General features: G+C 50.2%; 10 protein-coding genes across 10 annotated transcripts; 3 read left to right on the forward strand and 7 right to left on the reverse strand.

The window, feature by feature from the left end:
- Positions 1–596: 596 nt before the first annotated feature.
- Positions 597–1,357, forward strand: An04g00380 (hypothetical protein; the record flags this gene model as incomplete). The annotated part of the gene is made up of 2 exons (XM_059747248.1): positions 597–1,205; positions 1,310–1,357. 2 exons carry the CDS (start codon positions 597–599, stop codon positions 1,355–1,357), a joined length of 657 nt encoding a protein of 218 aa, XP_059600424.1.
- Positions 1,358–2,779: 1,422 nt separating this feature from the next.
- On the reverse strand, positions 2,780–4,695 carry An04g00390 (uncharacterized protein; the record flags this gene model as incomplete). The annotated part of the gene is made up of 6 exons (XM_059747249.1): positions 2,780–2,878; positions 2,934–3,018; positions 3,081–3,743; positions 3,894–4,081; positions 4,178–4,247; positions 4,352–4,695. 6 exons carry the CDS (start codon positions 4,693–4,695, stop codon positions 2,780–2,782), a joined length of 1,449 nt encoding a protein of 482 aa, XP_059600425.1.
- Positions 4,696–5,593: 898 nt separating this feature from the next.
- An04g00400 (uncharacterized protein) lies at positions 5,594–6,837 on the reverse strand (the record flags this gene model as incomplete). Its single annotated transcript, XM_001401366.3, has 6 exons — positions 5,594–5,614; positions 5,668–5,932; positions 6,006–6,358; positions 6,455–6,590; positions 6,654–6,690; positions 6,759–6,837. The coding sequence occupies 6 exons, from the start codon at positions 6,835–6,837 to the stop codon at positions 5,594–5,596; spliced, it is 891 nt and encodes a 296-aa protein (XP_001401403.3).
- A 1,352-nt stretch (positions 6,838–8,189) lies between these two features.
- Positions 8,190–10,457, reverse strand: An04g00410 (uncharacterized protein; the record flags this gene model as incomplete). Its single annotated transcript, XM_001401367.3, has 3 exons — positions 8,190–9,305; positions 9,368–10,247; positions 10,330–10,457. The coding sequence occupies 3 exons, from the start codon at positions 10,455–10,457 to the stop codon at positions 8,190–8,192; spliced, it is 2,124 nt and encodes a 707-aa protein (XP_001401404.1).
- A 711-nt stretch (positions 10,458–11,168) lies between these two features.
- Positions 11,169–13,973, reverse strand: An04g00420 (uncharacterized protein; the record flags this gene model as incomplete). The annotated part of the gene is made up of 3 exons (XM_059747251.1): positions 11,169–12,200; positions 12,291–12,487; positions 12,536–13,973. 3 exons carry the CDS (start codon positions 13,971–13,973, stop codon positions 11,169–11,171), a joined length of 2,667 nt encoding a protein of 888 aa, XP_059600426.1.
- Positions 13,974–14,927: 954 nt separating this feature from the next.
- Positions 14,928–16,345, forward strand: An04g00430 (uncharacterized protein; the record flags this gene model as incomplete). Its single annotated transcript, XM_001401369.3, has 4 exons — positions 14,928–15,156; positions 15,218–15,515; positions 15,575–16,273; positions 16,333–16,345. 4 exons carry the CDS (start codon positions 14,928–14,930, stop codon positions 16,343–16,345), a joined length of 1,239 nt encoding a protein of 412 aa, XP_001401406.1.
- Positions 16,346–16,571: 226 nt separating this feature from the next.
- An04g00433 (hypothetical protein) lies at positions 16,572–16,958 on the reverse strand (the record flags this gene model as incomplete). Its single annotated transcript, XM_059747252.1, has 1 exon — positions 16,572–16,958. The coding sequence occupies one exon, from the start codon at positions 16,956–16,958 to the stop codon at positions 16,572–16,574; it is 387 nt and encodes a 128-aa protein (XP_059600427.1).
- An 863-nt stretch (positions 16,959–17,821) lies between these two features.
- Positions 17,822–18,704, reverse strand: An04g00440 (hypothetical protein; the record flags this gene model as incomplete). The annotated part of the gene is made up of 4 exons (XM_059747253.1): positions 17,822–17,997; positions 18,072–18,215; positions 18,419–18,492; positions 18,613–18,704. The coding sequence occupies 4 exons, from the start codon at positions 18,702–18,704 to the stop codon at positions 17,822–17,824; spliced, it is 486 nt and encodes a 161-aa protein (XP_059600428.1).
- A 1,057-nt stretch (positions 18,705–19,761) lies between these two features.
- On the reverse strand, positions 19,762–20,054 carry An04g00450 (hypothetical protein; the record flags this gene model as incomplete). Its single annotated transcript, XM_059747254.1, has 2 exons — positions 19,762–19,818; positions 19,908–20,054. 2 exons carry the CDS (start codon positions 20,052–20,054, stop codon positions 19,762–19,764), a joined length of 204 nt encoding a protein of 67 aa, XP_059600429.1.
- Positions 20,055–22,626: 2,572 nt separating this feature from the next.
- Positions 22,627–22,813, forward strand: An04g00460 (hypothetical protein; the record flags this gene model as incomplete). The annotated part of the gene is made up of 2 exons (XM_059747255.1): positions 22,627–22,683; positions 22,775–22,813. 2 exons carry the CDS (start codon positions 22,627–22,629, stop codon positions 22,811–22,813), a joined length of 96 nt encoding a protein of 31 aa, XP_059600430.1.
- Positions 22,814–24,642: the final 1,829 nt, after the last annotated feature.

Genomic DNA, 24,642 nt, shown 5'->3' on the forward strand with positions numbered 1-24,642 from the left:
AGTGCCTATCAGTCCTTGTTGGTGGGAACCGTTAGATCCTGATCCGTCAGAATTGGCTGTGCCTATTCAGATCCGCTATTCATCCTTTGAAGTTCTGGGGTGGCACAGCATAGGCACCCTTGTTTTCTCTGAATCGACACGTGACCCTATTCCGCCTATTGATGGGAGAGAACAATATCACAGCCAGAGCACGTCAATTCGAGACGTTGGTGGCATTGTTATGAGACAATGTTGACTGGTACGGGCTGTGTGATGCACTCCTAAGCCATTCTGGCGTAATAGAGTGTCGTAGTCGCCTGCTAGTGGATGGTGCTGGGAGACAGTTCGTTTAATGATGCGACTTTGTTACGTGGATGGATGTTTTGTGATGGCGCTTATTTATGTCAATTGCATGCTATTGTTCTCAGCGACAGTGACCAATCCTAACCAAACTCCCATTGCAACCATTCTTTCATCCTGTTCTTTAAAAGTCCGGTCCCTATTCTGTAGGACAATCTTTCCGTTGCTACAGTGCACATCATCTATAACAATCTTCACATATACCCTCATCTTCTCTCTCCATGACTTAGCGCTTATCAGACCCAATTCTACTCACAATGCTTCCACCATCTGAATCCACCCTCCATCAAATCCACAAATTAGCCGAATCACAAGAAGATTCTGATCATACAAACACCATCCCGCCTCCACCTCCATACTCCCCTTCCACCTTTAATGCCCCAAAGGAACATGAAGCCGATAACGATGGCGAGACGGACCAAACAAGCCTCATAAGCATCCATATCGATGCCTCAATGAGCATCCAGGGAAACGCAAATAGCATTATCATTCCATCAGTGACAGCACCAGCACCAACCCACAATCCACAAACCTCGTCAACTCTGAATCCAACTTCATCTTCATCATCATCCACAACCGCCGTACCGCAATTATTTCAATACCAGCGCCATTCCAAAGTAACAGACATGGTCACGTCCATTATTACTGCTTTGCATCGTACGGGACGTCTGGATTCTATTCCTAGTGACAACCCCGCTACTGAAGGTGCACTTACAGATGCAGATGGACTGCCATCGTCATCTATCACGCTGAATATCAATACAGGGATCAAAGTCCTGGGAAGTGGGAATGTATTCTGTGTGGGGGTGACTGGACAACGAGGGATGGGGATGAATGTGCTAAGGAGGAAGCGGAGGGCGTGTTCTGTAAGTTCAAATCTTTCCTTCCCTTGGGTTGCTTTCACTTGGATCACGCTTGAGGTTTTGGTGTATGGTTTGCGCACAGCTAGTCTAATGATTTTCCAATATAGGAACCCCCAGAGGTTGCTACGGCTGGTTCTGTTAAGAGGGCACGGTAGTTGCCTGTTTGTTTGTCTGGTACGTGGCATGGATTGACGAAGTAGGGTGGGGTATTCTCGCTCTCTTACTCTGTGCGTGTGCACACTCTTTTTTCCTATGTCTTTGATTCTGTGTTTTACTTGTGTTTACTTGCTTTCTCTTAATCCTTTTTGATGGCTTGAATGATGTTAGGTGGAATGGCCTGGACATAAAATACGACTGGCTGGCCGGGGGGCGCGGGAGGGTAATGGATCGGATTGACCATATATAGCTAAGATAGAGTAATTCTTTTCCTAGATTAGTTGATGTTAGTGTTGCTAGTTCTAGTTTAGTTTGGATCGCCTGTGGAGTTTATTTCGAATAGAATGTCATCATGTTCGTGTGTTTTCGAGTTGGTCCTGCATTGGATGAGTGGTCTGTGATGATGATGCTTGAACCGAGCACGTTTAGTATATATAGTACAATGTCGATGACATTCACAATGAGGTCTCCTTGGCAGCCTACTAGTACTGTCGTAATATCCTACAGAATAATAGTAGTAGCTAGTAGTAGCTAGTAGTCATGAAATTAGCATTTTAAGTATTTAGACGAGTAAATTTATTCTCGATATGCTAATCCTCTTCGCTCCTATTATAATGCCGAAACTATCATACAACACATCAATCGATAGCAAGACTACTAAGTAGCTACCACATATAAGATCGGCTGAATTGCCCCCACAGAAAAGGCGATAAGACCAAAAAGGCAGAGCCACCATAGATCGAAGAGGAACGAAACAAACAGGAGTGCCCACCTGATCCTCGTAACCTAATGTACCAGACCATACATAACCCCCCCTCCCCCCGTAATGTAGCAAAAGTAGAATAGCAATGATCACCAAATAATTTTGAGAATCCTTACAACCCTAACCAAGGATGATGAGAATGAAATAAAGGTGGACCGACCCATCGCCATAGCAGAAAGAGTAGGTGTGGAAATGAATACCAATCCATCAAGAAGAACATATTAAGGAGAGTAAGAAAAGAAAAAAGGGTTGAAGAGTAGTTAAGAAATTCGGAAGTATGAAAAAAAAAAAAGAGAAAAACGCCTGCCCCAACTATAGAATAGAGGTTCATTAGAGATATCATCAATCAGATAGTACATTGACTGGGGGTGTGAAGTGCTTGTTCCGGCATGGGGGAAATACAAGGCAGGTTTGGTGGGAGGTGAAAAAGGTTTTGTCGAGGAGGATTCATCACGTCAGGGATACTTCGTAGGATATGATACGAAATAGCCGGCCTGTGGAGAGAGAGGAACAACATGGAATCAGACTCTTTGCTCTGACCCCTGCTCGAGGTATCATAGCAGGGAGAGGGATCGGTCTCACCTCTGCCGTTTAGGTACAGAGCGTAGAGCCGCGGGTCCAAGAGAAACATCTACGCTTATAAAGCCCGCCAAATCTACTACCGGCCGATGGGCATATCGTGACGGTGTAGATCTCTGGACCATTCGGGGGCCACCTTGTCTCGTTCGTACAAAAGACCACAGTTGTGGCAGAGCGTCTGTCGCAGTGGCAGTCAGCAAGTAGTCACTTCGAAAGACGGCATATAATCTTACTCTTGGACCTGCTGGGCCATCTCGTACGGCCCAAACCGCCGTACCCCAAACCATACAGTTGGTGCATCTCCAAGTTTGGCGCTCCCTATCGAGCAAAGGCGGTGGTCAGCATGTGCTCTATGAAGAGAATTTATAGGCATAACGAACCAGTCAGCAAGTGTACCGCCACCTCCACCATAGCCAGCTCCTGAACCAGTGTCCGGAGTCCCTCGTCCTCCAGGGGTTCCTCCTCTCCCCGAGGGACTCAGGCTGCGGAATCGTCTCTTCCGTTTGCTCCGCTCGCCTCTTCCGAGCGGCGTCTCACTGTCGACGTCAAAGTAACCACTGCCCTGTCGGGAGGCGTCGGGCGTTATGCCCGCAGTCGAGGAGAATCTGGCCGTCTCTCGACGTAGACGACGAATCTGACGTTCGCGATCACCCTCACGCTTCTCAATTTCCTCCTTTGACAGCGTTTCCACCTTAGGTTCCCATTCGTCGCCTAGTCCCTCGGGATCGTAACGCCAGCCCGCCTCCGCGCCGTTGGCAGCTTGATTGTCGATCTCATTACCATAACCACCCATGCCGCTGATGAGTCCACCACTTTCGCATACTTCTTTCTTCAATTTCAGAGCGGCTTCGTAGATGCCATGCGCAATGGCCCCGACCCATTCCCCACCTAGACCAAGGTCCGCGCACGTAATTCTGGCAAACTCCTCCGCCATACCCGGAGGATGCAATAGAGACCATTCAAACTTGTCCGTGTACAGTTTGTTTTGCAAGTTGATATTTAGGTTGATCATGCACCGATACGCGTCATCCGGGTTTAGTATGCTGTCGTTCACGAGAGGTTCTTTGGTCACCGTTACTTGGTTGGGTCTGCTGTCAGGCGTCGCGGCGTGGGTGGAAACCGGTGTAGCAGACACATCTCGCGACAGGCCAATCTGCGGAACTGGAGGCTTCGGCTGTACACTCTGGAATAACGGATGCAGGGCAACGCCGGCATATTCTTCCAATTGTTGACGAATCTGGTTGCTAATAGCCATCGTCATGGCCTGGGGATTCGGTAGGTCCATATCGCGAACGAATCCTACGGCAAACTCTTCGGGAGTCGCAAGAGCCTCGTGAAGATTCCAAAGGAACGTGTCTTTGATGCGATAGGCAGGCAGCGCCTCCGGCCGTCTGTAGGCGGGCAAGGTAGGGTTGATACTGGGATCGAGGACTGTTCGCGGCAAAGGGAATGGTTCTAGGGGCTGATGCGCTGGGACCTCCAAATCAATTCGGATAGGTATAAGGGTAAGAGGAAGCTGCGCTTGGATTTGCAGTTGATCGGCGCAACTGTACAAAGGGAGAAAAGATTCCAAGTCAGTATCATAGCAAAAGCAGAAAGGACGCAGAGGTAAACTGGAATCGCTTGAAGAATCAAGTTGAGAGGCACATACGCTGGTCGCAACATTCTCTTGATCATCCAATCGCGAAAAACCCCTTGGACCTCAACAGGGGCGTGTATCTCTTTCCCCAGCTTCTCCGCCAGTGGCACCTTGTCGAACGTTGACTCTTCCCGTCGAAGGCTCCTTAGCCCGGTTGGCCGCCGAGGACCCTCGCTGTCCTCAAAGTCTTCATCGTCGTAACCATCTTCCGCATAATTGATAGCGGCGGTTCCTCGCTTGGTCGTCCGTGAAGTCGGGCCAACTTGGCTGGGTGGGATAATCGGGGTGAGAAGCGCATTGCCATATTGGCGCACACGGGGCGGGTATGATGTGATGTAACCTCTGAGAGGGGACATGTTGGCCATTTAGCTGGTCAGGGACATGTCCCTTTCAGACACTGCGCAAGTCGATCGGCGAACAGGGCCGCGTGCAATCCGCTCGACGAAAGGGCTGACAGCAGAGGAGCGAAAACAATGATTTCAGAGTGTTATGGTCGAGGTATCGCTGCGCGAGGAGGAAGCGCCTGAAGCGGGCAGTTGCTGAAGGAAATCAAGGTTCAGGAATTGAGGCTGCGAAATGGAGATGGTGGACTGAAGCCAAAGCTGCTCTTTGACGGTGATCGCGGTCGAGCTCCGCCTTTTCTGCTCGTCGCGTTTTGCCAGAACTGCCGGCCTTTCCACGCTAGGCCCCATTCAGCCACATCATCACGTGATGGGTATACAGGGCAAGCTCTATCTGGAGTACAATTATACAAAGTTGGAATTTACAGAGCTCGTTTATGGCCTAAAATCTTGAATGTCTGCGGTTTATTCCTCGTGTTATTTTGCGTGTATTGTAGGGACACATTGTATGGGTTCCAACTCAGCAACAGAGTCTCGCACTTTGTCAAAGCCCAGCAACAGAGCTAAGTGGCCAAAAGAGAACAAGACAAGCAGGACAGGAATGAAATTAGATGAGAATACAAATCAATGCATGGGGTCCGGCCAGCTAATGAAAACTATAAACAGGATTACACAGTACCCAATGATAATTGAATACGCCATCCCTCTTGTCTGTTAGGCTGCGGATGCAGACTCGGGATATAGGGGATATCATCAACTCCGCAAATGTGCACTGGGCAACGCAGAAAAGGAAAAACAAAAATGGGCTGCTAATGGAGCGATTCTAATATGCATCGACGAGGATGAAAGAAATCGCAGGATAACGGCGGAGACCAAGAAAGTCCATTGGTACGATATGACCGCCGCGAGGAGGCTATCGAAGCCCGATTACGCTCTGCAAATATTGGTTAGATCCTGAGTATATGATAGCAGTAGAGGCAAACTCACCATCTCTAGAGTCCATACTCTACGAATCCAAATTTTCACTTTGCCTTCCACTCCCTCCACATCATCTAGCTCAACTCCTTCCCACCAGCATCTCCTGGCTGGTTTCCTCCAGAATAGAAGGAGCTTCTGAGCCATGCCAACTGCATTGTTATTCGATAGGTCACCCCGAATGTCGGTACGCAGCTTGGCCAAAGCCAGGCTACATATTACCGCCTTGTTGGGCTCTGGGGCTCGATGGCCCCACCGGTCGTCACGATCAAACCCACTACGATTTGTCAGTCTCAAGAAACATTCTTTGTATCACCATAGGTGATAATGAGTGGGAATAGCCAACGTACCCTGCAGTAAGCATCTCTATGAGATGCTGCTCTGTCGAACCGGCTTCGTCGCTCTTTCTCAGCCCAGAAAATATTCCGTCTTGTTTTAACAATGATTTTGCAGCCGCGCGCTTGACCTCGATCATCTCCGCCTGGTCTATATCGGGGCGAGGAGGTATCGCGTAGAAATCGAGGTCCTCGCGCAACACTATGATACCAGCACGGTCCTGAAGCATATCTCTAGCAGTTCCTTGCATGGAGTCGGGAGCAACGTCCAAGTCCGGAGAGGTCGATGCAGATGGTGAGGATGACGGGATAGATTGAGCGACCGATCGGAAGAAGTCTAACATGTATTGCAGAGACGCCGGATCGTACTAAAAAGTGGGAAATAATGAGACGTGTCCTGGGCAAGATATAGGGAGAACAGCGGCGGTGGAAGATGAATAGTAGAGGAACGACTGTTAACTCACGTCGACCGGATAGATGTCGCCTTCATGGAAGGTACCCATGTGCCCGTCAGGAAGTAGACCGTTTGGAAAAAGTGACAAAAGGACAAATTCGGGGAGAGTCAGAAGTTCATCTCGGGAGAGGGTAAAGCGGGTTCCCCTGTGACATTGGTTAGGAGGTCTAAGACTTTACTTTGACTCAGGGCTGATAGAGAATTCTCACCGGAGATCAAGAGTGATATGTTCATCCCCACCGATGTCTAAGATCCATGCAAAACAGTCAGCAAAAGAAAAGACTTTCCCGTTAGATGGGAAATGGCTTTCGTACCTCCTAATGTATTGATCGGCGGCCCGCCGGTCTGCTGCACCTGCGTGATGATGCTCGACGCGCCTCCTGCTGCAGCCATCACGTATGTGAACGATTCGATGGGACTGGATCCTTCAGTATACGGCGGAGGAGGCTCTCCCTCTTCCGCAGATTTTCCTGACGATTCCGGCTTCTGGTCCTGGGAGAAAGAAGCCTTAGTTTCAGCGACTAAGGATGAAGAAGGGCTCGGCTCGAGAGACTCTTCGTCGGGGGGAAGAGGAACGGAGACGGGAGCTGAGGCCGATTCGGGTGGGGAGACAGTAGCCTTCCCGCGATTGAATTCGGTCGCCGGAGCGAAGACAAGAGACGAAAAAGGGGGAGGATGCGACGAGGAGAAACTAGAGGACGAAGCCTCCGAAATGGGGGAATGCGGCGGCGGTGGTGCGGTATAGAAGTCGTCGTCCTCCTCCGCTACGGAGTCTGTGTACTGATACGGCCGCGCCGTGGGAGGCGAGCCAGAAGAATTCGGTGACCACGACAAGGTGTCGGGAGTTGTAGACTGATGCTGAGAGAAGGCCGTCTTGTCCTTTGGTTTACCGGAAGCTTGGTGAACCCCACTGAGAAGGGGCCTTGGCCGGAGTATTTCCAGACCCCGGGTTGCTCGAGTCGCTCAGGAGCCCTCCGTTGTGTTTCTAGAGGCGCTCAAACATGGAACTTAGGGGGCGAGTAGTTGATCCAAATCGGGTTCTATCCTGGAGGTACGACAGAACAACAAAGAAATGAAGAAGAAGTAACAATGAGAATGCGACCGCAGCTAAAATGATAGGAGTTGAGACTGTGGGGTGGAGGAGGTTCAAGGGACGAGGGGAGAGAGAGAACGAGGATGGAGAGGAAGCGCTTACAGGCACGAGAGAGCCTGGAATCCGCTGTTGCTGAAGGGAGGAGGAAAGAGGAGGCGGCGCTTGATCCACCGGCTGCTCTCGACTGCGGACATTGGCTGATCGCTCCCGCCGCCGCTCCTCCCAGCTTGATGACCAGCAATCACCTGGCTGTTCAATTTAGCTACGTGACGCACAGTCTACGACAAGGTCGCTTCATATTGCCTTCTATCGATAATCTTGCATCCCTCCAAGGCTAATCGTCTTTGGTGGGAAAAGCTGCCTGTCAAAGTGGCGATCCCCCACGTTTCCCAGTCACATGATTCATAGCAACCACGGAGAGCAGGTTCTCAAGTACTAGGAGATAGATGGTAGGAGAGGGAATTCTGATTATATGCAGGCCATATTGATGATGCATGTCTGATAGATCCAATCCATACTACTAAAGCAGGCAGTGTGCCGCATTTCCACCCAATATGTACCACCATGCAGACAAAAGAGCGTCGAGTATCCGGCGATATTAATCGTGTTAACACATTAATACTCCTCCGGTCTCGTCCTCAACGCCTTTCGTTTAGACATTACGCTCCACAAAGCTCTGGATCATTCCTTCAAGTGTAGGCTCGTACTCCTTGAGGGTTACTTCATCCCCGTTCAAGATAGTGTTGCCTTGCACGAAGACCTTGCGAGGGATTTTGTTCTTGAGAACAATCTCGCGCACCTTGGTACCCCACCACTCATCGACTGATGTGATATCGTCATAGAGCTTCTTGCCTGCTTCAAAGTCTGCAGTACTCTTGTAGACATGCAATTTCTGCAGGTACTTCTCCACAGCAGGACGACCATGAGTCAGAATCTTGGAACGGTCCAGGTGGATCTCCAGATCGGATAGGTCATCCTTAGTGTATGAGAGCTTGACAAATTCGCCTCCAGCATCGAGGAAGGTACGTAGGATACTGTATCGGGCCTGCATATGGGCCTGTCCCCACTTCTGCGTCTTGGGATCCCAGAACTCCAGAGCCACGAGACCAGCACGAGCCATCTGCAGGTATCCTGCAAAAAGAACGTCACCGGCCTCGTTCGCCAGATCTTCCTTACCGTCGCCGAAACCAAACAGCTGCAGGATGCTAAAGTCGCAGCTGAGCGCCATGGCGACACACTCCGCGCGGCACTCTTCATAGGAAGAAGACATTGCTCCAAACACCGAGCCCCAAGTCTGCCCAGGCTTGTACCAGGATGAGATAGGCTTGTTCGTCACTGGGCTAATGGGGGGATTGGAGACATCGAAATTGTACTCCCCAGGGGCTGTTTCCTGGAGCAACTTTCCGGTTCCATGACCAAGCAATTCATGAATGCCGACCTGAACCTCAAACGCAGCATCACGGCATCTACGGTAGACCTCCAGATCCTTCTCCGCAATGAAAGGCACAGGCTCATTAGGAGCCTTTGCGCTAAGGACATTGCCGAGGGAGACGTTCTTAAATCCAAGGTTTTGCCGGATATCATCGTAATTAGGCAAATTGATACCAGCCGGGATACCAGAAGACTGGAAGCTCAGCACTTCCAGGGAGGTGAAGTCAGGACTCAGGAACTTGTCCTTCTCAAAATCCTTACCCCAAGGAAGCTTGGGGATCATGGCTTCGGCACTGTCCACCAATTTTCCAAAAGCACGTGTCCGCTCCAAGTTGACCTGTTTTGGGAGCTCTGTTAGCTGTCCGAGCGATATGTCTTGAGATCTGAAGTGACGCTTACCAGAGCAACAAATCCTTCCCATTCTCCTCTCACACCGTGGGGGTCTCTGTAGGTTTCGACAAAGCCCAGATTCGTCTCTAGAGCCGGCTTCTGGTCCTTCACCCAGATCCTCTGACTCTCCTTGAATGCTTCAATCGAGCCAGAGCCGAATGACATGGCATATGCATCCAACATCCGCTTCTGGTTCTCATTTGCTGCATTGAGTCCCGCCTGCTTTACGCTGTGAGCGACCTTCGCCATTTCCTCCCGATAGTCACCAAAGACGAGACGAAGCGTCTTTCCCTTGAGCTTTCCATCCAATTCGAAGATCTCGGCATCGCCAAGATCTCTATCCCGCACGGGTGGTGAGGAAACACCCGATGCAATCAATAGTTGGAAGTCACCGGACTCGGTCTTCTTGAGTCTTGTGTTCTCCAACGGCAATCCTTTCGCCTCCATCAGATCTCCGATAGCCGTGATTTCATCCTTTGTGATAGACGGTGAGTCGGGGTAGTATGTTGTCATGTGTCCCCCCTCCGGGTAGCCGAGGTGCATACGGGACTGCTCATCAGTCTCGTAGATGCCACCACCAGTAGAGTTGGCCAAGTCAAAGGCAGCCTTTGTCTTTGGCGTGGCCGAAGCTAAAGCCTGGAAAGCCTCAACCGGGAGTCGGGGAATGAATTTCGAGTCTCCGAAACCCTTGTAGTTACCACAATTCCCAAGAAATTGGGTTGCATACTCCAAGAAGTAGCGTAGATGCTCATCGCTGACATTGGTCTTCTGAGCAAGTTCTGACCAGTTCCCATCACAGGCCCGATGAAGCTCGAGAATGAGGTCGTAAATAGGCTCGGACTCCGGCGAGACCTGACGGAGGGTGATACGAGTTCCCTCAAAGGCAGCTCTACACACACATGCATGTTAGCGAGACGCCACATGACACCGAAATACTAGCAAATGTATGGGCTATAGGGATTTAGGCGCACCTGCTCAAATAATGGGCGTATTTCCGCAGCTTCGGGTCCGTGAGATTGTCAAAGTGAGACTTGACTTCCAAGCGAACCACGGTTGGCGGAGAGTCGGCCAGGTAGTGCTGCTTGACCTGGGCGTCCATTGTGGCTTGGTGAGGGGGGTGAATCAGGGAATCGGAGGATGAAGGAAGGGTATTTGCTACAGACGAGGAAGAGCAGCGGGTGAGGTGGAGAGGAGGCAGACGATGACGGAGGGGCAGCAGGGACGAGGGGCGGTGGGGGAGGACAAAACGCTGAGCCGACGGAAAGCGTCTCAAGGCGCCTCGAAGAGGAGGTTGCATTCCTGGAGAGCTGTTGGTGGCCGTGGGTACCCAGAATCTCCGTCACTGCTACGTCGGGTCACCGTCGGGGAAAGGAACCTAGATTGCAGTCGAATGGAATAGTATCAATCTACTATCGGGTTGCTTGGCAACAAAAAAAGTGGAGCCTACACTTATCGCTTCCATGACTCTTGCTCCACCACAGACAACTCACACCAACACTGCCCTCTCCTCATGCTCCATTACCACGATGTAGTCTGATGATGTAGTATACTAGATATGTCACATCCCTTCTTTTGCTCCATATGGAGCCAACTTAGACAATGGAGGAAATGAAAACTTTTTGAAGCCCATTTTGAACTACGCCTGAAACCATGGGGGAATCATGCATGATGCTGTACACACAACATAACCGGTGACTATGCTAGAAAGACAAAACGAAATAAAGGGGAAATCCCAAAGAGTATCAGAGCCTGATGGCTATAATTTGTAAAATATGCGGTTGAAACCATTGTATAACCTTACCCCCGGGGTTCACAGCAAGCTCTCGTACTTATCGAGGCCTTGCTTTGGTGTTGCTTGTGGCGCACTGTTGTTTAGGAACGCATTGGAGGAGGCAGTTGTACCAAAAGCCGAGCCCCCCGGCTTAGCTAGTCCTCCGGGACTGCCAAACGATCCAACGGAGCTGTGGCCCGACGGAGGCGGAGGGATTGAAAATGCAGAGTAATTGGGAGCAGCTTGAGTGGCTTGGCTAGGCATAGGAGCCTGTGTCTTCATGTTCGCTAACGCTCCCAGAGAAATACCCGAAACATTAGATCTCTGAGTCGATTGCTGATTAGTTGCGGGGTTTGGTATGCTCCACGATGAAGAAGGCGAAGGCTGCAGAGTAGGAAATGATGGCGTTGGGGGAGATTTTGCCCGAGTGGCAGGTGCTAGAGACGGGAATGTGTTCAAGCTGTAATCAGGAGTGATCGAACGCATGCTGAGATTGTTTTGCGCCGGGAGCATGCTCCCTTTCGCACCTGGACTTGTAGTACTAGAAGGCCAGGAGAAGCCTGCAGGCGATGTCGGTTGAGCAGTACTAGACTGCACTGCAGGAGGGCCTGAGGTGAGACTACCCCATTGGTCAATATCCTGATCATTGGACGTAGCTGCCGTTCGTCCTAGAACAAGACGCTCAAAGTTGTCTCTCGTGTTGTCCATGTTAGACTGCCCCGTCGAGATCGAGGCTGCTGAAGAAGACCCAGTGCCGTTCTGGAACCCTCCAGTATCTCCTCCGGACGAAAGCTCCTGGAGCTTTTTTGTTTGCTCTTTTTCGATCTTCGAGGAGATATCTTTGATTAGAGTCATAAATTCCCCAAATTGACGCAGGTCAAGGAGGGGTCCGAGACTGAAGCTCCAGAGAACCGGGAGGACTTCCAGAGCAAGAAAGTCGGTGTCCGCCACGGTTTTGATTTGGCGGAAGACAGACAAAGCAGCCATCATGACAGCTGGTTCCTTGGTTTTGATGGCTTTCAATGACGGGACAAGCTTTTCTTGTATCGTGTACTTGTCTAAGATGGATGACTTCATGGACTGCGACTTGCTTGTTTGGCTTACGCCCGATAGATCATCTCCAATTGCCTCCTTGCCTCCCATGGAGCCGCCACAAAGAACAGCGAATGCTTCCAGACAACGCACTTTGATGGCAAGACTGTTAGTCCGACTAAAAGTCGAAGCTATAGGCGGGAAAACTTCGTTTTTGACAGTGCTAAAGTCAAGGACCGGGAGAATAACCGGTAAGCACTTGATTGCACCATCTGCCAAGGTGTGTGTGGGTGAATCGAGTCCCAGACGAATCAGGGGCAAGATGTCTGCTAAGGTTAGTTATGACTCATTCGCGCATCTTCGATTCTACCGACCTTCTTTGAACTCCTTTCCAGAACAATTATCTGCCACGACGTGCATATTTTCTAGGACGACCAAAAGACCCGCATCTCTTTTAGAGTCGCGGTCTTGGACAGCACCTTTCCCTGTCGGGAAAGCCTCTTTGAGCTGAGGTATCACTCGCTCCGGGAACGCGCGGCGTGCATTGGGAATGCGCTGCAAGATTGCAAACACATTGCTCAAAATAAGCGGCAAAAGCTCACGATCCTTCAGCTCCTCCAGTAAGGCGCCCAAAACCTTTCTGTCTAGCACGGAGGCTGGAAACTCTGGCAGGACCCGTTGAAGCCCACGCATGAACTGCGACTTTTCGTTGGCATTTTTCGCAAGTAGAGACTCCAGAAAGCGAATGGTCGAGACCAGAATATTATCGAAGTACTGAGATTGCTGAAACTCGCGTGCATTCAGACGCTGAGCAGGCCTTCTCGTTATCAGCCTGGGTAAAACGTGAGAAAGGACGTCCTTTGGAATCGGGCCCGAAGATAAGAAGTTATTGCCTTGGGAGGGAGTGCTGGATGGAGAGCTGAGAAGTTTTTTGTACGTATTCACGTTGGAATGCGTCTGTAGCGGGGAAACATGGGGTGAGTTATAGAGCGCCACTATAATAAGACCGAGTGAAAACAAATCCGCTGCAGGAGTGACGTTGGTATCGAGGACGAAATCGGGCGAAGTATAGTCCAGATTCAATTGCACAGATTGAGGCAGGCGTGGGTCTTGGTAGAGAACTTCTGATAGAGCCAAAGGTGGGAGAGTAGAACGCGACTCAGTAGAGCTCGCGGGGCCGGCAAATCCAAGGCCAGAGATTTTCCAATCCGATTTGGCATTGATGTAGATGGCTTCGGGGTTCAAATTGCCGTGGACAAGCCCGGCAGACTCGTGGAGGAATTCGAGACCTTTGGCAACTTGCAATAAGCCCTTTTGGATCTCTAGCTCGTCGATCTCGAGGTCTCTTCGCCTGCGCGTGCCGTCGGGCTCTTCCACCATGTAACGGCTGGACCTGGAGCCGATCCTCGAAGTGTTCTCCTGCGCATCTTTTGTCTGCAGTAGTCCTGCAAGAGATGCGGTAATCTGTTCTGTAGCAAACATGAGTCCGCCATTACGAGTCTCTTCGACAGGCTCCAGCACTTGAAGGACAGACGGATGCCGGAGCCGCGCAAGGTTGCTCGCTTCCCGCTTCAGGCGTTCAACAACATCTTCTTGCAGCTTTTTGGTTGAAGAGCTGGAACGACTACCAAGTCCACTTGATCTTGGTTCGAGAACCTTCTTGTCGAATATAAAGATTGACGCTGTGGTTCCGGTAGATTTCTTCTTCCCATCATGGATTTTCCAAGGACCGGAGACCACGGTGGGGTGTGGAGAGATGTGGTAGTTGGACGATATGTTAGAGCTCAGGGATTTGAGCGCAGACGAAAACATTTTTGTTTGTTTCACTTCTCACCACAGAAGACACAACAACGCTGAGAGAAAGAAGGGAAGTTCCGCCGCAATGGGCTCAATGCATCAAGTGGGATTGTCGTAACACTGGAAGTATGCAATGCAATCCCGCCAGACAGGGTGGAAGGACAGGGACACCGAAGATAGGGGAACAAATATTACAAGAATAGTATTATATAAAATGAACCGAAAGAGGAAGAGGGGACGCGAAGCGGACAATGTTAAATTGGGGCCTCCTCAAGCGTAAACGAGGCGAACGGTTTCTTCGCTATCATACATTGCCCGGCCTCTGCTTTCTTAAGTGTAATCAATATGATCTCTCTCTCCCCTCCGATAGCTTTCAGGTATCAGTTGGCCGCTGCTAATCTGCCCGGTCGGAGAGAATCACGTGCAAGGGACGCTCCTTCGCCAATGAGGAACGAGAACGGGAAGGGAGGGTCTTTCCCCAGACTCACCGCCTGGCTGGATCGCGGATTTACTGCCGGCAACTCTCCTCGCCGACGTCGGACTCACCAACGGAGACTGACCAGAGAGGGATCATTCTGGGGTCACTGATTTACCAGTCCATCGATTGGTTGGAGAGTTTGCAATATAGCCAGTACAATTGCTCATGTAGATACTATTTACGTACTGGCGGGACGCCCAGATTCAAAGGTTCGCTTAGTGTGGTCTCCATGATTGAACCCAAATCGGCCTTGTCAGACCTTAATCTCGGAGTTGGTGCCGTAGTCCGTGGGCAAGAGTCATAGACTACCGTTCTTATCCGCCTTTTTAAGCTCCACAGCCCGCCCTCGGTCCTTTCGGTGCATTATTCTGGTTCGTTTCCTGTCGTGGTTCTTCTCCTGCGCTGCTTTTACTCTCCATATTCTGGGATTCTTGTTCTTTCTTTCTGGAGTTATTATCGCCTGGATTGTTATTTAAAGCCGGCAAGCAATTATGAAGTCATTTCAATTCGCTCGTCGCAGGGCGTTGCAAAGCCTCGTCGCACCGCGTGCCTTTCAATCTCCCGCAACGGCTCAGTTATGGAAGAGATGCTTCAGTGCTACTTCAGCTGCTGCCTCCCAACTAGCCCCCCTTGACCCCTCGAAACTTACCGTCTCGAAGACGACTACTCCTAAGGAATTGACTGCCCCGAAGGACTTGGTCTTTGGCAAGACTTTCACCGGTATGACGAGCACGTGTCGCTTCCAGGCGGTGTCCAGTTTCTAATGCGCATTCTATCTTAGATCATATGCTGTCGATTGAATGGACCGCGACGGAGGGATGGCACTCCCCCCAGATTGTTCCGTACCAGAACCTCAGTCTCGACCCGTCGGCTTGTGTTTTCCACTATGCGTTCGAGTGTTTTGAGGGTATGAAGGCCTACAAAGACGAGTCTGGTCAGATCCGCTTGTTCCGTCCCGACAAGAACATGGCGCGCTTGAACAAATCCTCGAAGCGCATTGCTTTGCCTTCCTTTGATGGCGAGGCCCTCACCAAGCTGATTGGAGAGTTTGTGAAGCTGGACAGCAGGTTCATCCCAAGGTTGGTGAAAAGCACACCAATTGATGATTGAGGATAACAACTTACGTTTATATAATTAGTGAGCGGGGCTACTCACTGTACTTGCGGCCCACGATGATTGGAACTCAAAAGACCCTCGGTGTGGGACCCCCGGGCTCTGCTCTTTTGTTCGTGATTGCAAGCCCGGTTGGCCCGTATTACCCTACTGGCTTCAAGGCCATTTCGTTGGAGGCTACCGACTATGCTGTCAGAGCCTGGCCTGGTGGTGTTGGCGACAAGAAGCTGGGTGCCAATTACGCCCCCTGCGTTCTCCCTCAGCTGGAAGCGGCGTCCCGTGGCTTCCAGCAGAATCTGTGGCTCTTTGGAGAGGAAGAATATATTACTGAGGTCGGCACCATGAACCTTTTCGTTGCCTTGAAGAACAAGGAAACTGGCCAGAAGGAACTGATCACTGCGCCTCTGGACGGAACGATCCTCGAGGGTGTGACCAGAGACTCCGTGCTGGGGCTGGCCAGGGAAAGGCTGGTGCCCAAGGGCTGGAACATCTCCGAGCGTAAGCTCAAGATGTCCGAAGTCGCCGAAGCGGCCGAGGAGGGCAGAATGATCGAGGTGTTCGGTGCCGGTACCGCAGCTATTGTCAGTCCCGTGCGGACAATCAGCTACCGGGGTAAGCTGGTCGACTGCGGCCTGAAGGAAACTGAGGAAGCAGGCGAAATTGCTCTTCAGATGAAGAACTGGATCGAGGGTATCCAGTATGGTGATGAGAGTCACCCTTGGAGGTAAGTCTAGTGTCTGCTTATTTCTCTATGGATGTTTCAGCTTGCTAACTGACCAGTAGCTATGTCCTCTAAATTAGCGAAAAGTCTTAAGATATGGGAATGGTCTTTTAAGCTTGCATTGCTAGATTTTGCTAGATTTTCTCTGGTATCTCTGGTATATCTTGATGATAGATGGATATCAAATGGCTGGTCTTGTTGGAATTTTTCTTACTATACGTCGATTTTAGTGGTGATTGTTCTTGGCGAGCACGAGCATCACATCAAAAGAAAGGCGGGTTTTTCCCTTGCATCTTGCGACCTAACGGCGATTGGAGTACCCAAGTAATGGAGGGCAAATTTTTCTTTTTGGCGTTCTCAGGAGGCGGGCTTGAAGGAGTCTGCCAGGTAATCCTAGACAAGACGGAAACATCATCCTGCGGCCTTCTGCACGACATACACTTTCGTCCAGCAACGAAGGCCAAGGACGGTGGCGATACACGCGAGGAGCCTGCAGATAACGGGTCATGGCAGACGTAGTCAGCCGTGCCTTGGAGCGATTACTTGCAGGACGCCTGAGGCATGTCCCCTGTCTCAGTTGGTTGCGTTTCACCCCCTCGTGAGGTGCAAAGGGTAGCTGTGTTGGACATGGGCTGTGACTCGGATGAATTGGTTTGCTGGCACGCCCAGCCGTTTCTGTAAATAGCATCGCTACACAACAATATCCTTGCTAATATACTGTCGAGCTGTAATAATCGACACAGGATGATCGACAGCTGCCAGATGCGTACCTCGCCAGACTCATTGATCATAGGATATCTCATCAATGGAGTAGATGCACGCCCACGGGATCCCAGTCACGAAGGCCAGTAGGGCGTGGCTGTCCGGTTTCGGCCCCGACCTACTAGGAAAGCAGTGCCCGGACACGGGTCATCCAACACCTACCAGTTCACCCATACTTTCAGTTCTCCAGAAGTCAGTGTACCCCTATGAACTGCGGAGTAGTTCGTAGTTCATAGCATTGAGATCGCAGCTACGGGCGACTTCCAGAAAGACCAATCAACCTCAGGCTACTGAACCCCATCCAGGCAACAATCACTTGCGAGCGGATCATCGAGTACTTAGTAGTAGTGATAGTGATAGACCTGTGTTCCACTATGCCTTACTCTGCCGGCAGGATCCGTTCCGTCAGTCTCTCCGTCCCTTCTATTCCGAGACGGATTGATTCGATTCTCACCAAATGCTCCATCAATGGCCTTCCAGCCAGTAGTGGGAGTCTATGCGAATGGGTGGTGGAACCCCTCCATACCCGTCATACCAACAGATTCGAGAGATGTTGATCGCCGTGACCTCGCAAACACTTCTAGTTCAACCGAGCAGTGTGGCAGTGTGCTAGCTCGAGAGTGGGCCATGAAGCCGACAGAATCTGAAACGACAGACGGGGCACCTCCACGACCAATGTGCTCCAACGCTGGCCCAAGCAGCAGGGTTACGGTCTTGGCGAGATGTTCACTAGATCCTGTCGTCACTGCCTAAGGCCTGCAAAGCGCAAATGAGGAGGTATTAGCCCCATCAGTACTCCATACTAGTGTTCTGAACACGGAGCTGGTCGAGCCGCAGTAAATCCCGAGCTTTTGCCACGAGGTGACAGCAATCAATCAACCCATCAATCAATTCTTCCTCCACAATTACCCGTGCGAAGGAAGGCAGCTGCCTGCCTAGCTCGCAGCAGCTCGATAGAGATCGACCTGGCCCACCACTACACAACTGATGTCCGAAGGAGTTGACGTAACTCGACTCCCAAGGGTTCTGATTAATCTACTGACCGGGACCGAGTAGTCTCCAATACACTCGTACAAGGAATCATTTGATTGATTGTTAAATTGATTGGTGATTGCCGGAATGAGGTCGGCAGAACTATGTCCGTCCCGGACAGTCCGCGGAGTTCGGACAGCACATTTACCGTCTCCGAGACAACTGACGAAATGGATTTCTAATGGCTCTCTCAATATTTTCTCAAACGGATAGTCTTAGGCGGCCATGGTTACCCGTGGCTCTTATTAATGATTAATTCTAGGATTGGAAATCACATCCCAACCATAGATGATACTGTCATTGAACTCGGAAGTCATTACTACCAGTTACCCATCTAGTTTAATACGGCGTTACGGAGCCTTCCAGACACTCCTGGTCCATGGTACGGACCGATACCTGTACTACCACCCCATCGGGCAGGCCGACAACTAACTACCACTAGCACTTATTACCAAGCAAGGTAAGGCGTTTGCGATATACGAACGCCCGAGTTGGCTGTGCACACACACTTCTAGACACACAACACACGCAGCTATACACGCACGCACCGTGGATGAGGCTCTGCTGTGCTGGCTTCTGCATCACTAGTCCTGCAACCAGCCAAAACGCGGATTGCTTCCACCTTAGGCACCCAGTCCATTACAGTGGTTTGGCTACCACGGCGACATCAAACAGACCGCAGCTCTGTTTGTCCGTCTTAGAATTTCCAAGCTAACGGGGCAAATGCAGAAGTAACAAGCGCCCATGGGGTTTTGTCATTGTACTAGTAATCTGCAGCATTAGGTTCATAAAATCCAACTCTGGTCAAAATCGTTGAACAGACCTGTACTATATCCACTGTTGAACGTTATTGTGACCAAAACTAGCTCTCTGGATATTAGATAACCGCAGCAATGCCCCATGCACTTTGTGGACTACTAATGGGCCAAGGCTAGTACTACCTTGCGATATCTACGGATGGTGATTGGTACGCTCGTTTAGTGGTGTCACTCTCATCAACACATGGTAGTACTAGGGATATGTTCTCCCAACGGACAAAGACTGCGAGACAACAAGCCACTGTTGCAACTATGCACTCAATATTATTTTCAGCACACAATCAGCTTCAGTGTGTCGATCATTGAATCATCAAGTCACGCCGGTGTGCTCATTTCGAGCATGAAGGGTGTGGCATGGGTCGCAAACAGTAAGCGAGCGGGTTGTCACAGATGTGCCCGGCTTATTACACCGTACACTGGCGTCAAGGGTCTGTGGGCATGGGCACCTATGAGAAAAGATTGCGATACGGAGCAGCAGATATGAAAATGGGGGCCATTTCTGCCGTCGCTCCGTTCTGAAACTAGTCCCCTGCTAGGTTGAGGGGGCGGAAGACTAGGTAATGTTGGCCTCACGTCGCCGCCACGTTAGGATAGCAACGCATCAATTGTTGCGGAAATGGGGCCAACAATATATTGTTGTAATTGTGGAGGAGCACCAAGGGGGGAAAGGAGAGGCATTGTTGCCATTCTTCGGCCTTTCAGCCATGTTTAATCAAGAAATAACCTTCTTTATTATTTTTTTTCCTTCTTACGAAACACCATTGATATTATGATTCTGAGTGGCATCTCGTTGAATCTTATGAAGGGGCACAAAATGTGACTATAATGATCGTCAGATCTATGAAAGTCTGACAAGGTTCCTGAAAGCTTGAGGATTCCTCAGGCCGGGCATTGAGCCGTCGCATGAATGCCTCCGTCTCTTTCCCACGAGGCGTGCTGGCATTAATTTAGCATGGCCGATAAGGATTGCACCATCCCTCCCTTCCCGTCAGACGCCATGACCTTTGCACGTGGAGTCCCCGTACTTTGTCCAAGTGGGTTTTCGTCATCTTCCCATTCCTGGCGGCGTGCGGGGCGGCCAAGATTAAACCATGCCATCCTGTCAATTGTGACTCACGCCCACTGAGAATGAAGTTGCGCGCGCGGAAATTACTGGCCGGTCTATCCGACATGGCTAGACTGACAGTCCAGAGGCTACTAGTACTACAGAATAGTCCTCCAACGTGATTCATTGACTGACCTGACGCTAACTTATTTCCCACTTAGCGTCCAACTACCTCTTCCGACCTAGATTACCAGTCCAAGTTGTTCAATATACATTGGGAACGATAATACGGTATCCTTCCCTATATACTAAACCCTTCTCAGGAAATAGCTCTGCACCTAAGAAAATATTGCGGGTTTGGAGCTAACGGTCAAGACTACTGCAAGCCTGGTGCACACTGCATTCTTGAGTATTATTAATATTCTTGAATGCCGCAGAAGCCAGCCAGTGAGACGACCGAGCAAGCAAACATACCAACCAGTTGTGCCGTCCGCCAAGGACCAGTGCTTCTAGATATGTACCAGAAGGTTCGATTCAGTGTCTGACGGCCCTTGGCCGCCGCAGGCGCTCCCCCAAATCCCTGTCGAAAAGTGCATCCTCATGCAGTAGTAATACATAGGCCATCGGCATGCAGAAATATACGAGCACTGTCCTGGACCAATCAGGACGCTATGTGCCCGTCTCTAGTGCACAGGTTCGGCACGCGAGGCCTGATGACGAAAGAGGACAGAATAGCCAGGCACACCCATACGAGATATGGTTACATGTGTACTAGTCGGGTAGAGTCATGGGTTGCGATCTCTTGTATCAGATGGGGGCACACATGCGGACCCAGACTCTCACAGAGAAGACTAGAGCCAGGGTAAAGGAAAAATGCTTCGCCGCTTTCAGAAGCTAGACATCCCGACCGGGCAATACATGTGATGTGTGATTCATCGAAGGCTTGACGTACTAGGAGGCCAATCCACTACCTCTTTGATCTTGAATCAGGCTGGGGGAATTCAGCGTTGGACCAATTAACCACGGACCATGGACCGTAACTGCCATCAGCCCTACACATAGACGGTGATGCAGACGAGGGAAGTCGTTGATACCTGGCTTTGAGGCAGTGTATGTCAATCAGACTGAAATATGCAAGTGATTGAGCCTCATAGGAGGTAAAACATGGGAGAATGCTTAAGGCATCTCCAAGGCCCAATATCCAAATACGGTAACTAATTCGTACAGCCAATTGCAAGGGAGGCATGTCACCTTGGGGCTGAAAAGCCTCTCGCCTTTTGTGCAATGTCACTGGCCCGCTCGTCTACCAGTGGATCCAGCTGGTCCCCGCTCCGTCGCTCCCCTCCCGGTTAGTACCCACAGGCTTTCTTGGGGGTTGCCGATCTGATTTGTAATGGCATCCACTAACAGTACGCAGGGGTCTTTGGTCCTTAGATTACACCCCGAATCGGGCAAGAGCCTTGACATTCGGGGCTCTTCGAATTGTGATTCTCTTCCGCAGCTACATAGCCTCCTATCTAAATGCCTCCTTGGCAGTAGTGGTTGGAATGTTGTATGCACCAGCACCAGGTACGAGCAGTGTCCTTGATAATGCAATAATCTCGGGGCACTGTGCATGCATCCATCAAATTCCCCATTATGGGAAGTAAGGAGTACTGACCACTTCGCGATAAGACCATATCTACAAAGTCATGCTTAGAAGCGCTAACCGATAACAAAAATACGACATCTTATGGTACTCGATGATAATGGAAGATAAAATAAGAAACCTTAATGTTAAAAATAAAACAGAAAGGAGAAAAGCACAAACGGAACTAACTCAACAACTGAAAGGCTGCATTGCGGGAACAGAGAGTCAAGTCAACTTCGGGGCTGGAGATTGGCAGCCTCCGAAACAAGGCTATCTTCCCCATCTCCGGACTGTCCGCAACCCGGGCTGTGCTGGATCGAAGGTAGGAAATCAAGTGATCAACTGATCTGCGAGTTTCTCTCCTTTCTCCATGTCTCATTGCGCCCATTCCAACTGCAACTTCCAAGCATCGGCAAGGTATGGCCCATGGACATGATGGGTGACAAAGATAGATGAAACAAACACCACACCGTCCAGAAGCAAGTCAGCCAACAAATCAGCGACAGTCATTGGCTTACCTATAATGGAAAGGAATGTGACTTTTCAGAAGAAGAGTAACTAAGAAAGTGGATGAGCAGCGCCGCCCCCCTTCCGTCTTTCTCTCTCTCCCCTCTCCCCTCCCTTTCCCCTCATTCCCACCACCCGTTCGGAATAGGTGAGATCTTTATCCTTAGTGTGCTGCCAAGATCGAGGGGTGCAACGTGGCAGAAGTCGAGACCGTGCACTAGAAGGGGCGCTGCTCGTGTCAATCGAGGCACACTCACACTCACACACACACACACACGCACCACTCTTTCCCATAATCCCAGTTTGTCCTCGACCTGCAGATAGACTTGACGCAGGTGGTCAGTCAGTAACTACTAGACTAGTAGCCTGATGCCGGTGCCTCATGGTCGGCACCCAAATGGCACTTTTCCAATGATTACCTGACAGTTATCCAGATTTGGAAGTCAGCGCGAGCGGGCGCACGCGGGCATGATTGGATGGGGCTATTTTGAGAATCATGCATTGCATAGCATGTAAGGTCAGTAGAGACCGAAGAGCCAAAGAAGGCAGACGACGGGACATGATGCTTGAAACTCAGGAGCTGAAGAAACTGTGCGTCTGTGTGTGCATTCCTGGGGCTGTGTGTGTGTGGATGTCGAAAGGATTCCTCGATGTAGTAACTACTGCGTTCATTACTATTATACTAGTAAACTACTAGACACAGTGGTTAGGTAACCACATCTAGCACCCGTAATCAGCGTAACTCATAGATACGCAGAATACGACCCGGCAGTGATTAAGGCCGAACAGAGCCGTGCCGGGCGATACGAAAGAGGTAACCGGACACTGGTAGATGACTAGTAGAGCAAAGTACCACGGAGCACTGCGTACTACATTAAATAAAGTATACGGCAACAACCACGTGCTCCATCCAAATTGACCCGTTTCTGCATATGGTTCGCCCAAGACATGGTTCGAAGGAATGCCGCTTGAGGGAAGGAAGGAGAGAGAAATCCAGCGGTAATCTGCACAAAAAACGTCGTTAATACGAGAGCATTATGATCTGATTTGAAGGATGGGTTACTATCTGACTAGTAGATTAGTTTTCCCTACTAGCTAATGGAGGATGGTGACATCGCCCACCAATCACCCTAGCCGATGGAGATTAAAACGTGCCTAGATACAGGCGCGGAAATTCCTCTATTTCCATGGTTCACCCGAACCTGTCGGATTTAAGCGACAAAGACAAAGACAAAGGCCGCAGTGGTAGTAGTGCTACTACTATGGTAGGTAGTATTGGAGTAGGTGCCTAGTTACTATATCCTGGTAAATGGGTCTTTGGGGGCTACCGGTCTAGGATGAACCATTAGCTAATGGGTTAGTACTAGTAGTTAGTTGGTTCATTCTGGGAGATATTTGAATGCCTGAGGTCTACAGTAACGCTCCTTCATACACGAAGTAGTATGTATGTATGTAAGTATGTATCTCCGCGGATCGTCGGCATGGGACACTTGAAACAGTAACAACATAATCATTGAAACGCATTCATCAAGCACAAGAAGACTATTCAAAATCATAAGACAATTATATAAATTTCTCATTTATTGAACAATCACCCAGCCTCACATGGTGTGATGGGAAGAAGAAGAGCAAAAAGTTGTGTAACCATACCCAACAAATCAATTAATTAATTACCTAGTAGCCCCGTACTGATACAGTATTAATACGAGGCCACCCAACATACCACTGGATTGTAAAAGCCGCGCTTTTTCATTTTCAGCCCCCTCCTGGCAGACACCATCCAAGTCAAGTCCAACAAACATCCTGCTTAAGCCACGCACACTCACACACTCACACACTCACACTCACTTTCCGCTCGTTTCAAAGCCTAGGGAACGAATGTAATTGGATCACTCGGTTCGACACTGCGCCCTTAGGCCGTCCATCGGTAGGACAAATCTCCAAGCCTATTTCTATTTACTGAAGTTGGAAAAGCTAGTAGCTAGATTAGGAGCCCGCCATGCTGGGCCCATTCTCCCCCACACCCACACACCTCAATCGCTCAACATGCGAGGTTGACTTATCATCAAGGGGGTGAGTGGGTGTGGGAATGGAAGGATGGCCATGCAGTAGCAGCAGTAGCTTCTTGGGGCTTTTTCTTTTTCGACTGACTGTCTCGGTTGGCTCAATTGAACGGCTTTTCTTTTTAAGACACACTATCCAACTAGTCCGGAAAGGGCCCGTTGTTGCATTCGTTTCGAATCCTGGGCCGACAGAATTCAGCTCCTCTCGGCACTGCATAATTTGACAGGGAATATACGACCGTAGAATCTCGGGAGAATGCTGCAGGATGGGGGGGGGGAGGAGACTACGCAGAGCCTAGTTGGTAGACAATTGTAGTCGTACTAATGCAATTCGTTTTGTGTATTTGACGACTGTTACAAAGCGGGCTGCTGTATACTCCATAGAGGGAAAAATGTTCCTATTCTCAGGCAGGCATTTGGGCCTGTCTGGTAGCTGTTACTTACTATCTCTGGAAGATCGATATGGAACCACATGGTCGTCGAGATTGGTGGACCAACCGGGAGGGGAGAGGGGG

This window comes from Aspergillus niger (genome assembly GCF_000002855.4).
Source record: "Aspergillus niger supercontig An04".
Classification (NCBI taxonomy): Eukaryota; Fungi; Ascomycota; class Eurotiomycetes; order Eurotiales; family Aspergillaceae; genus Aspergillus; species Aspergillus niger.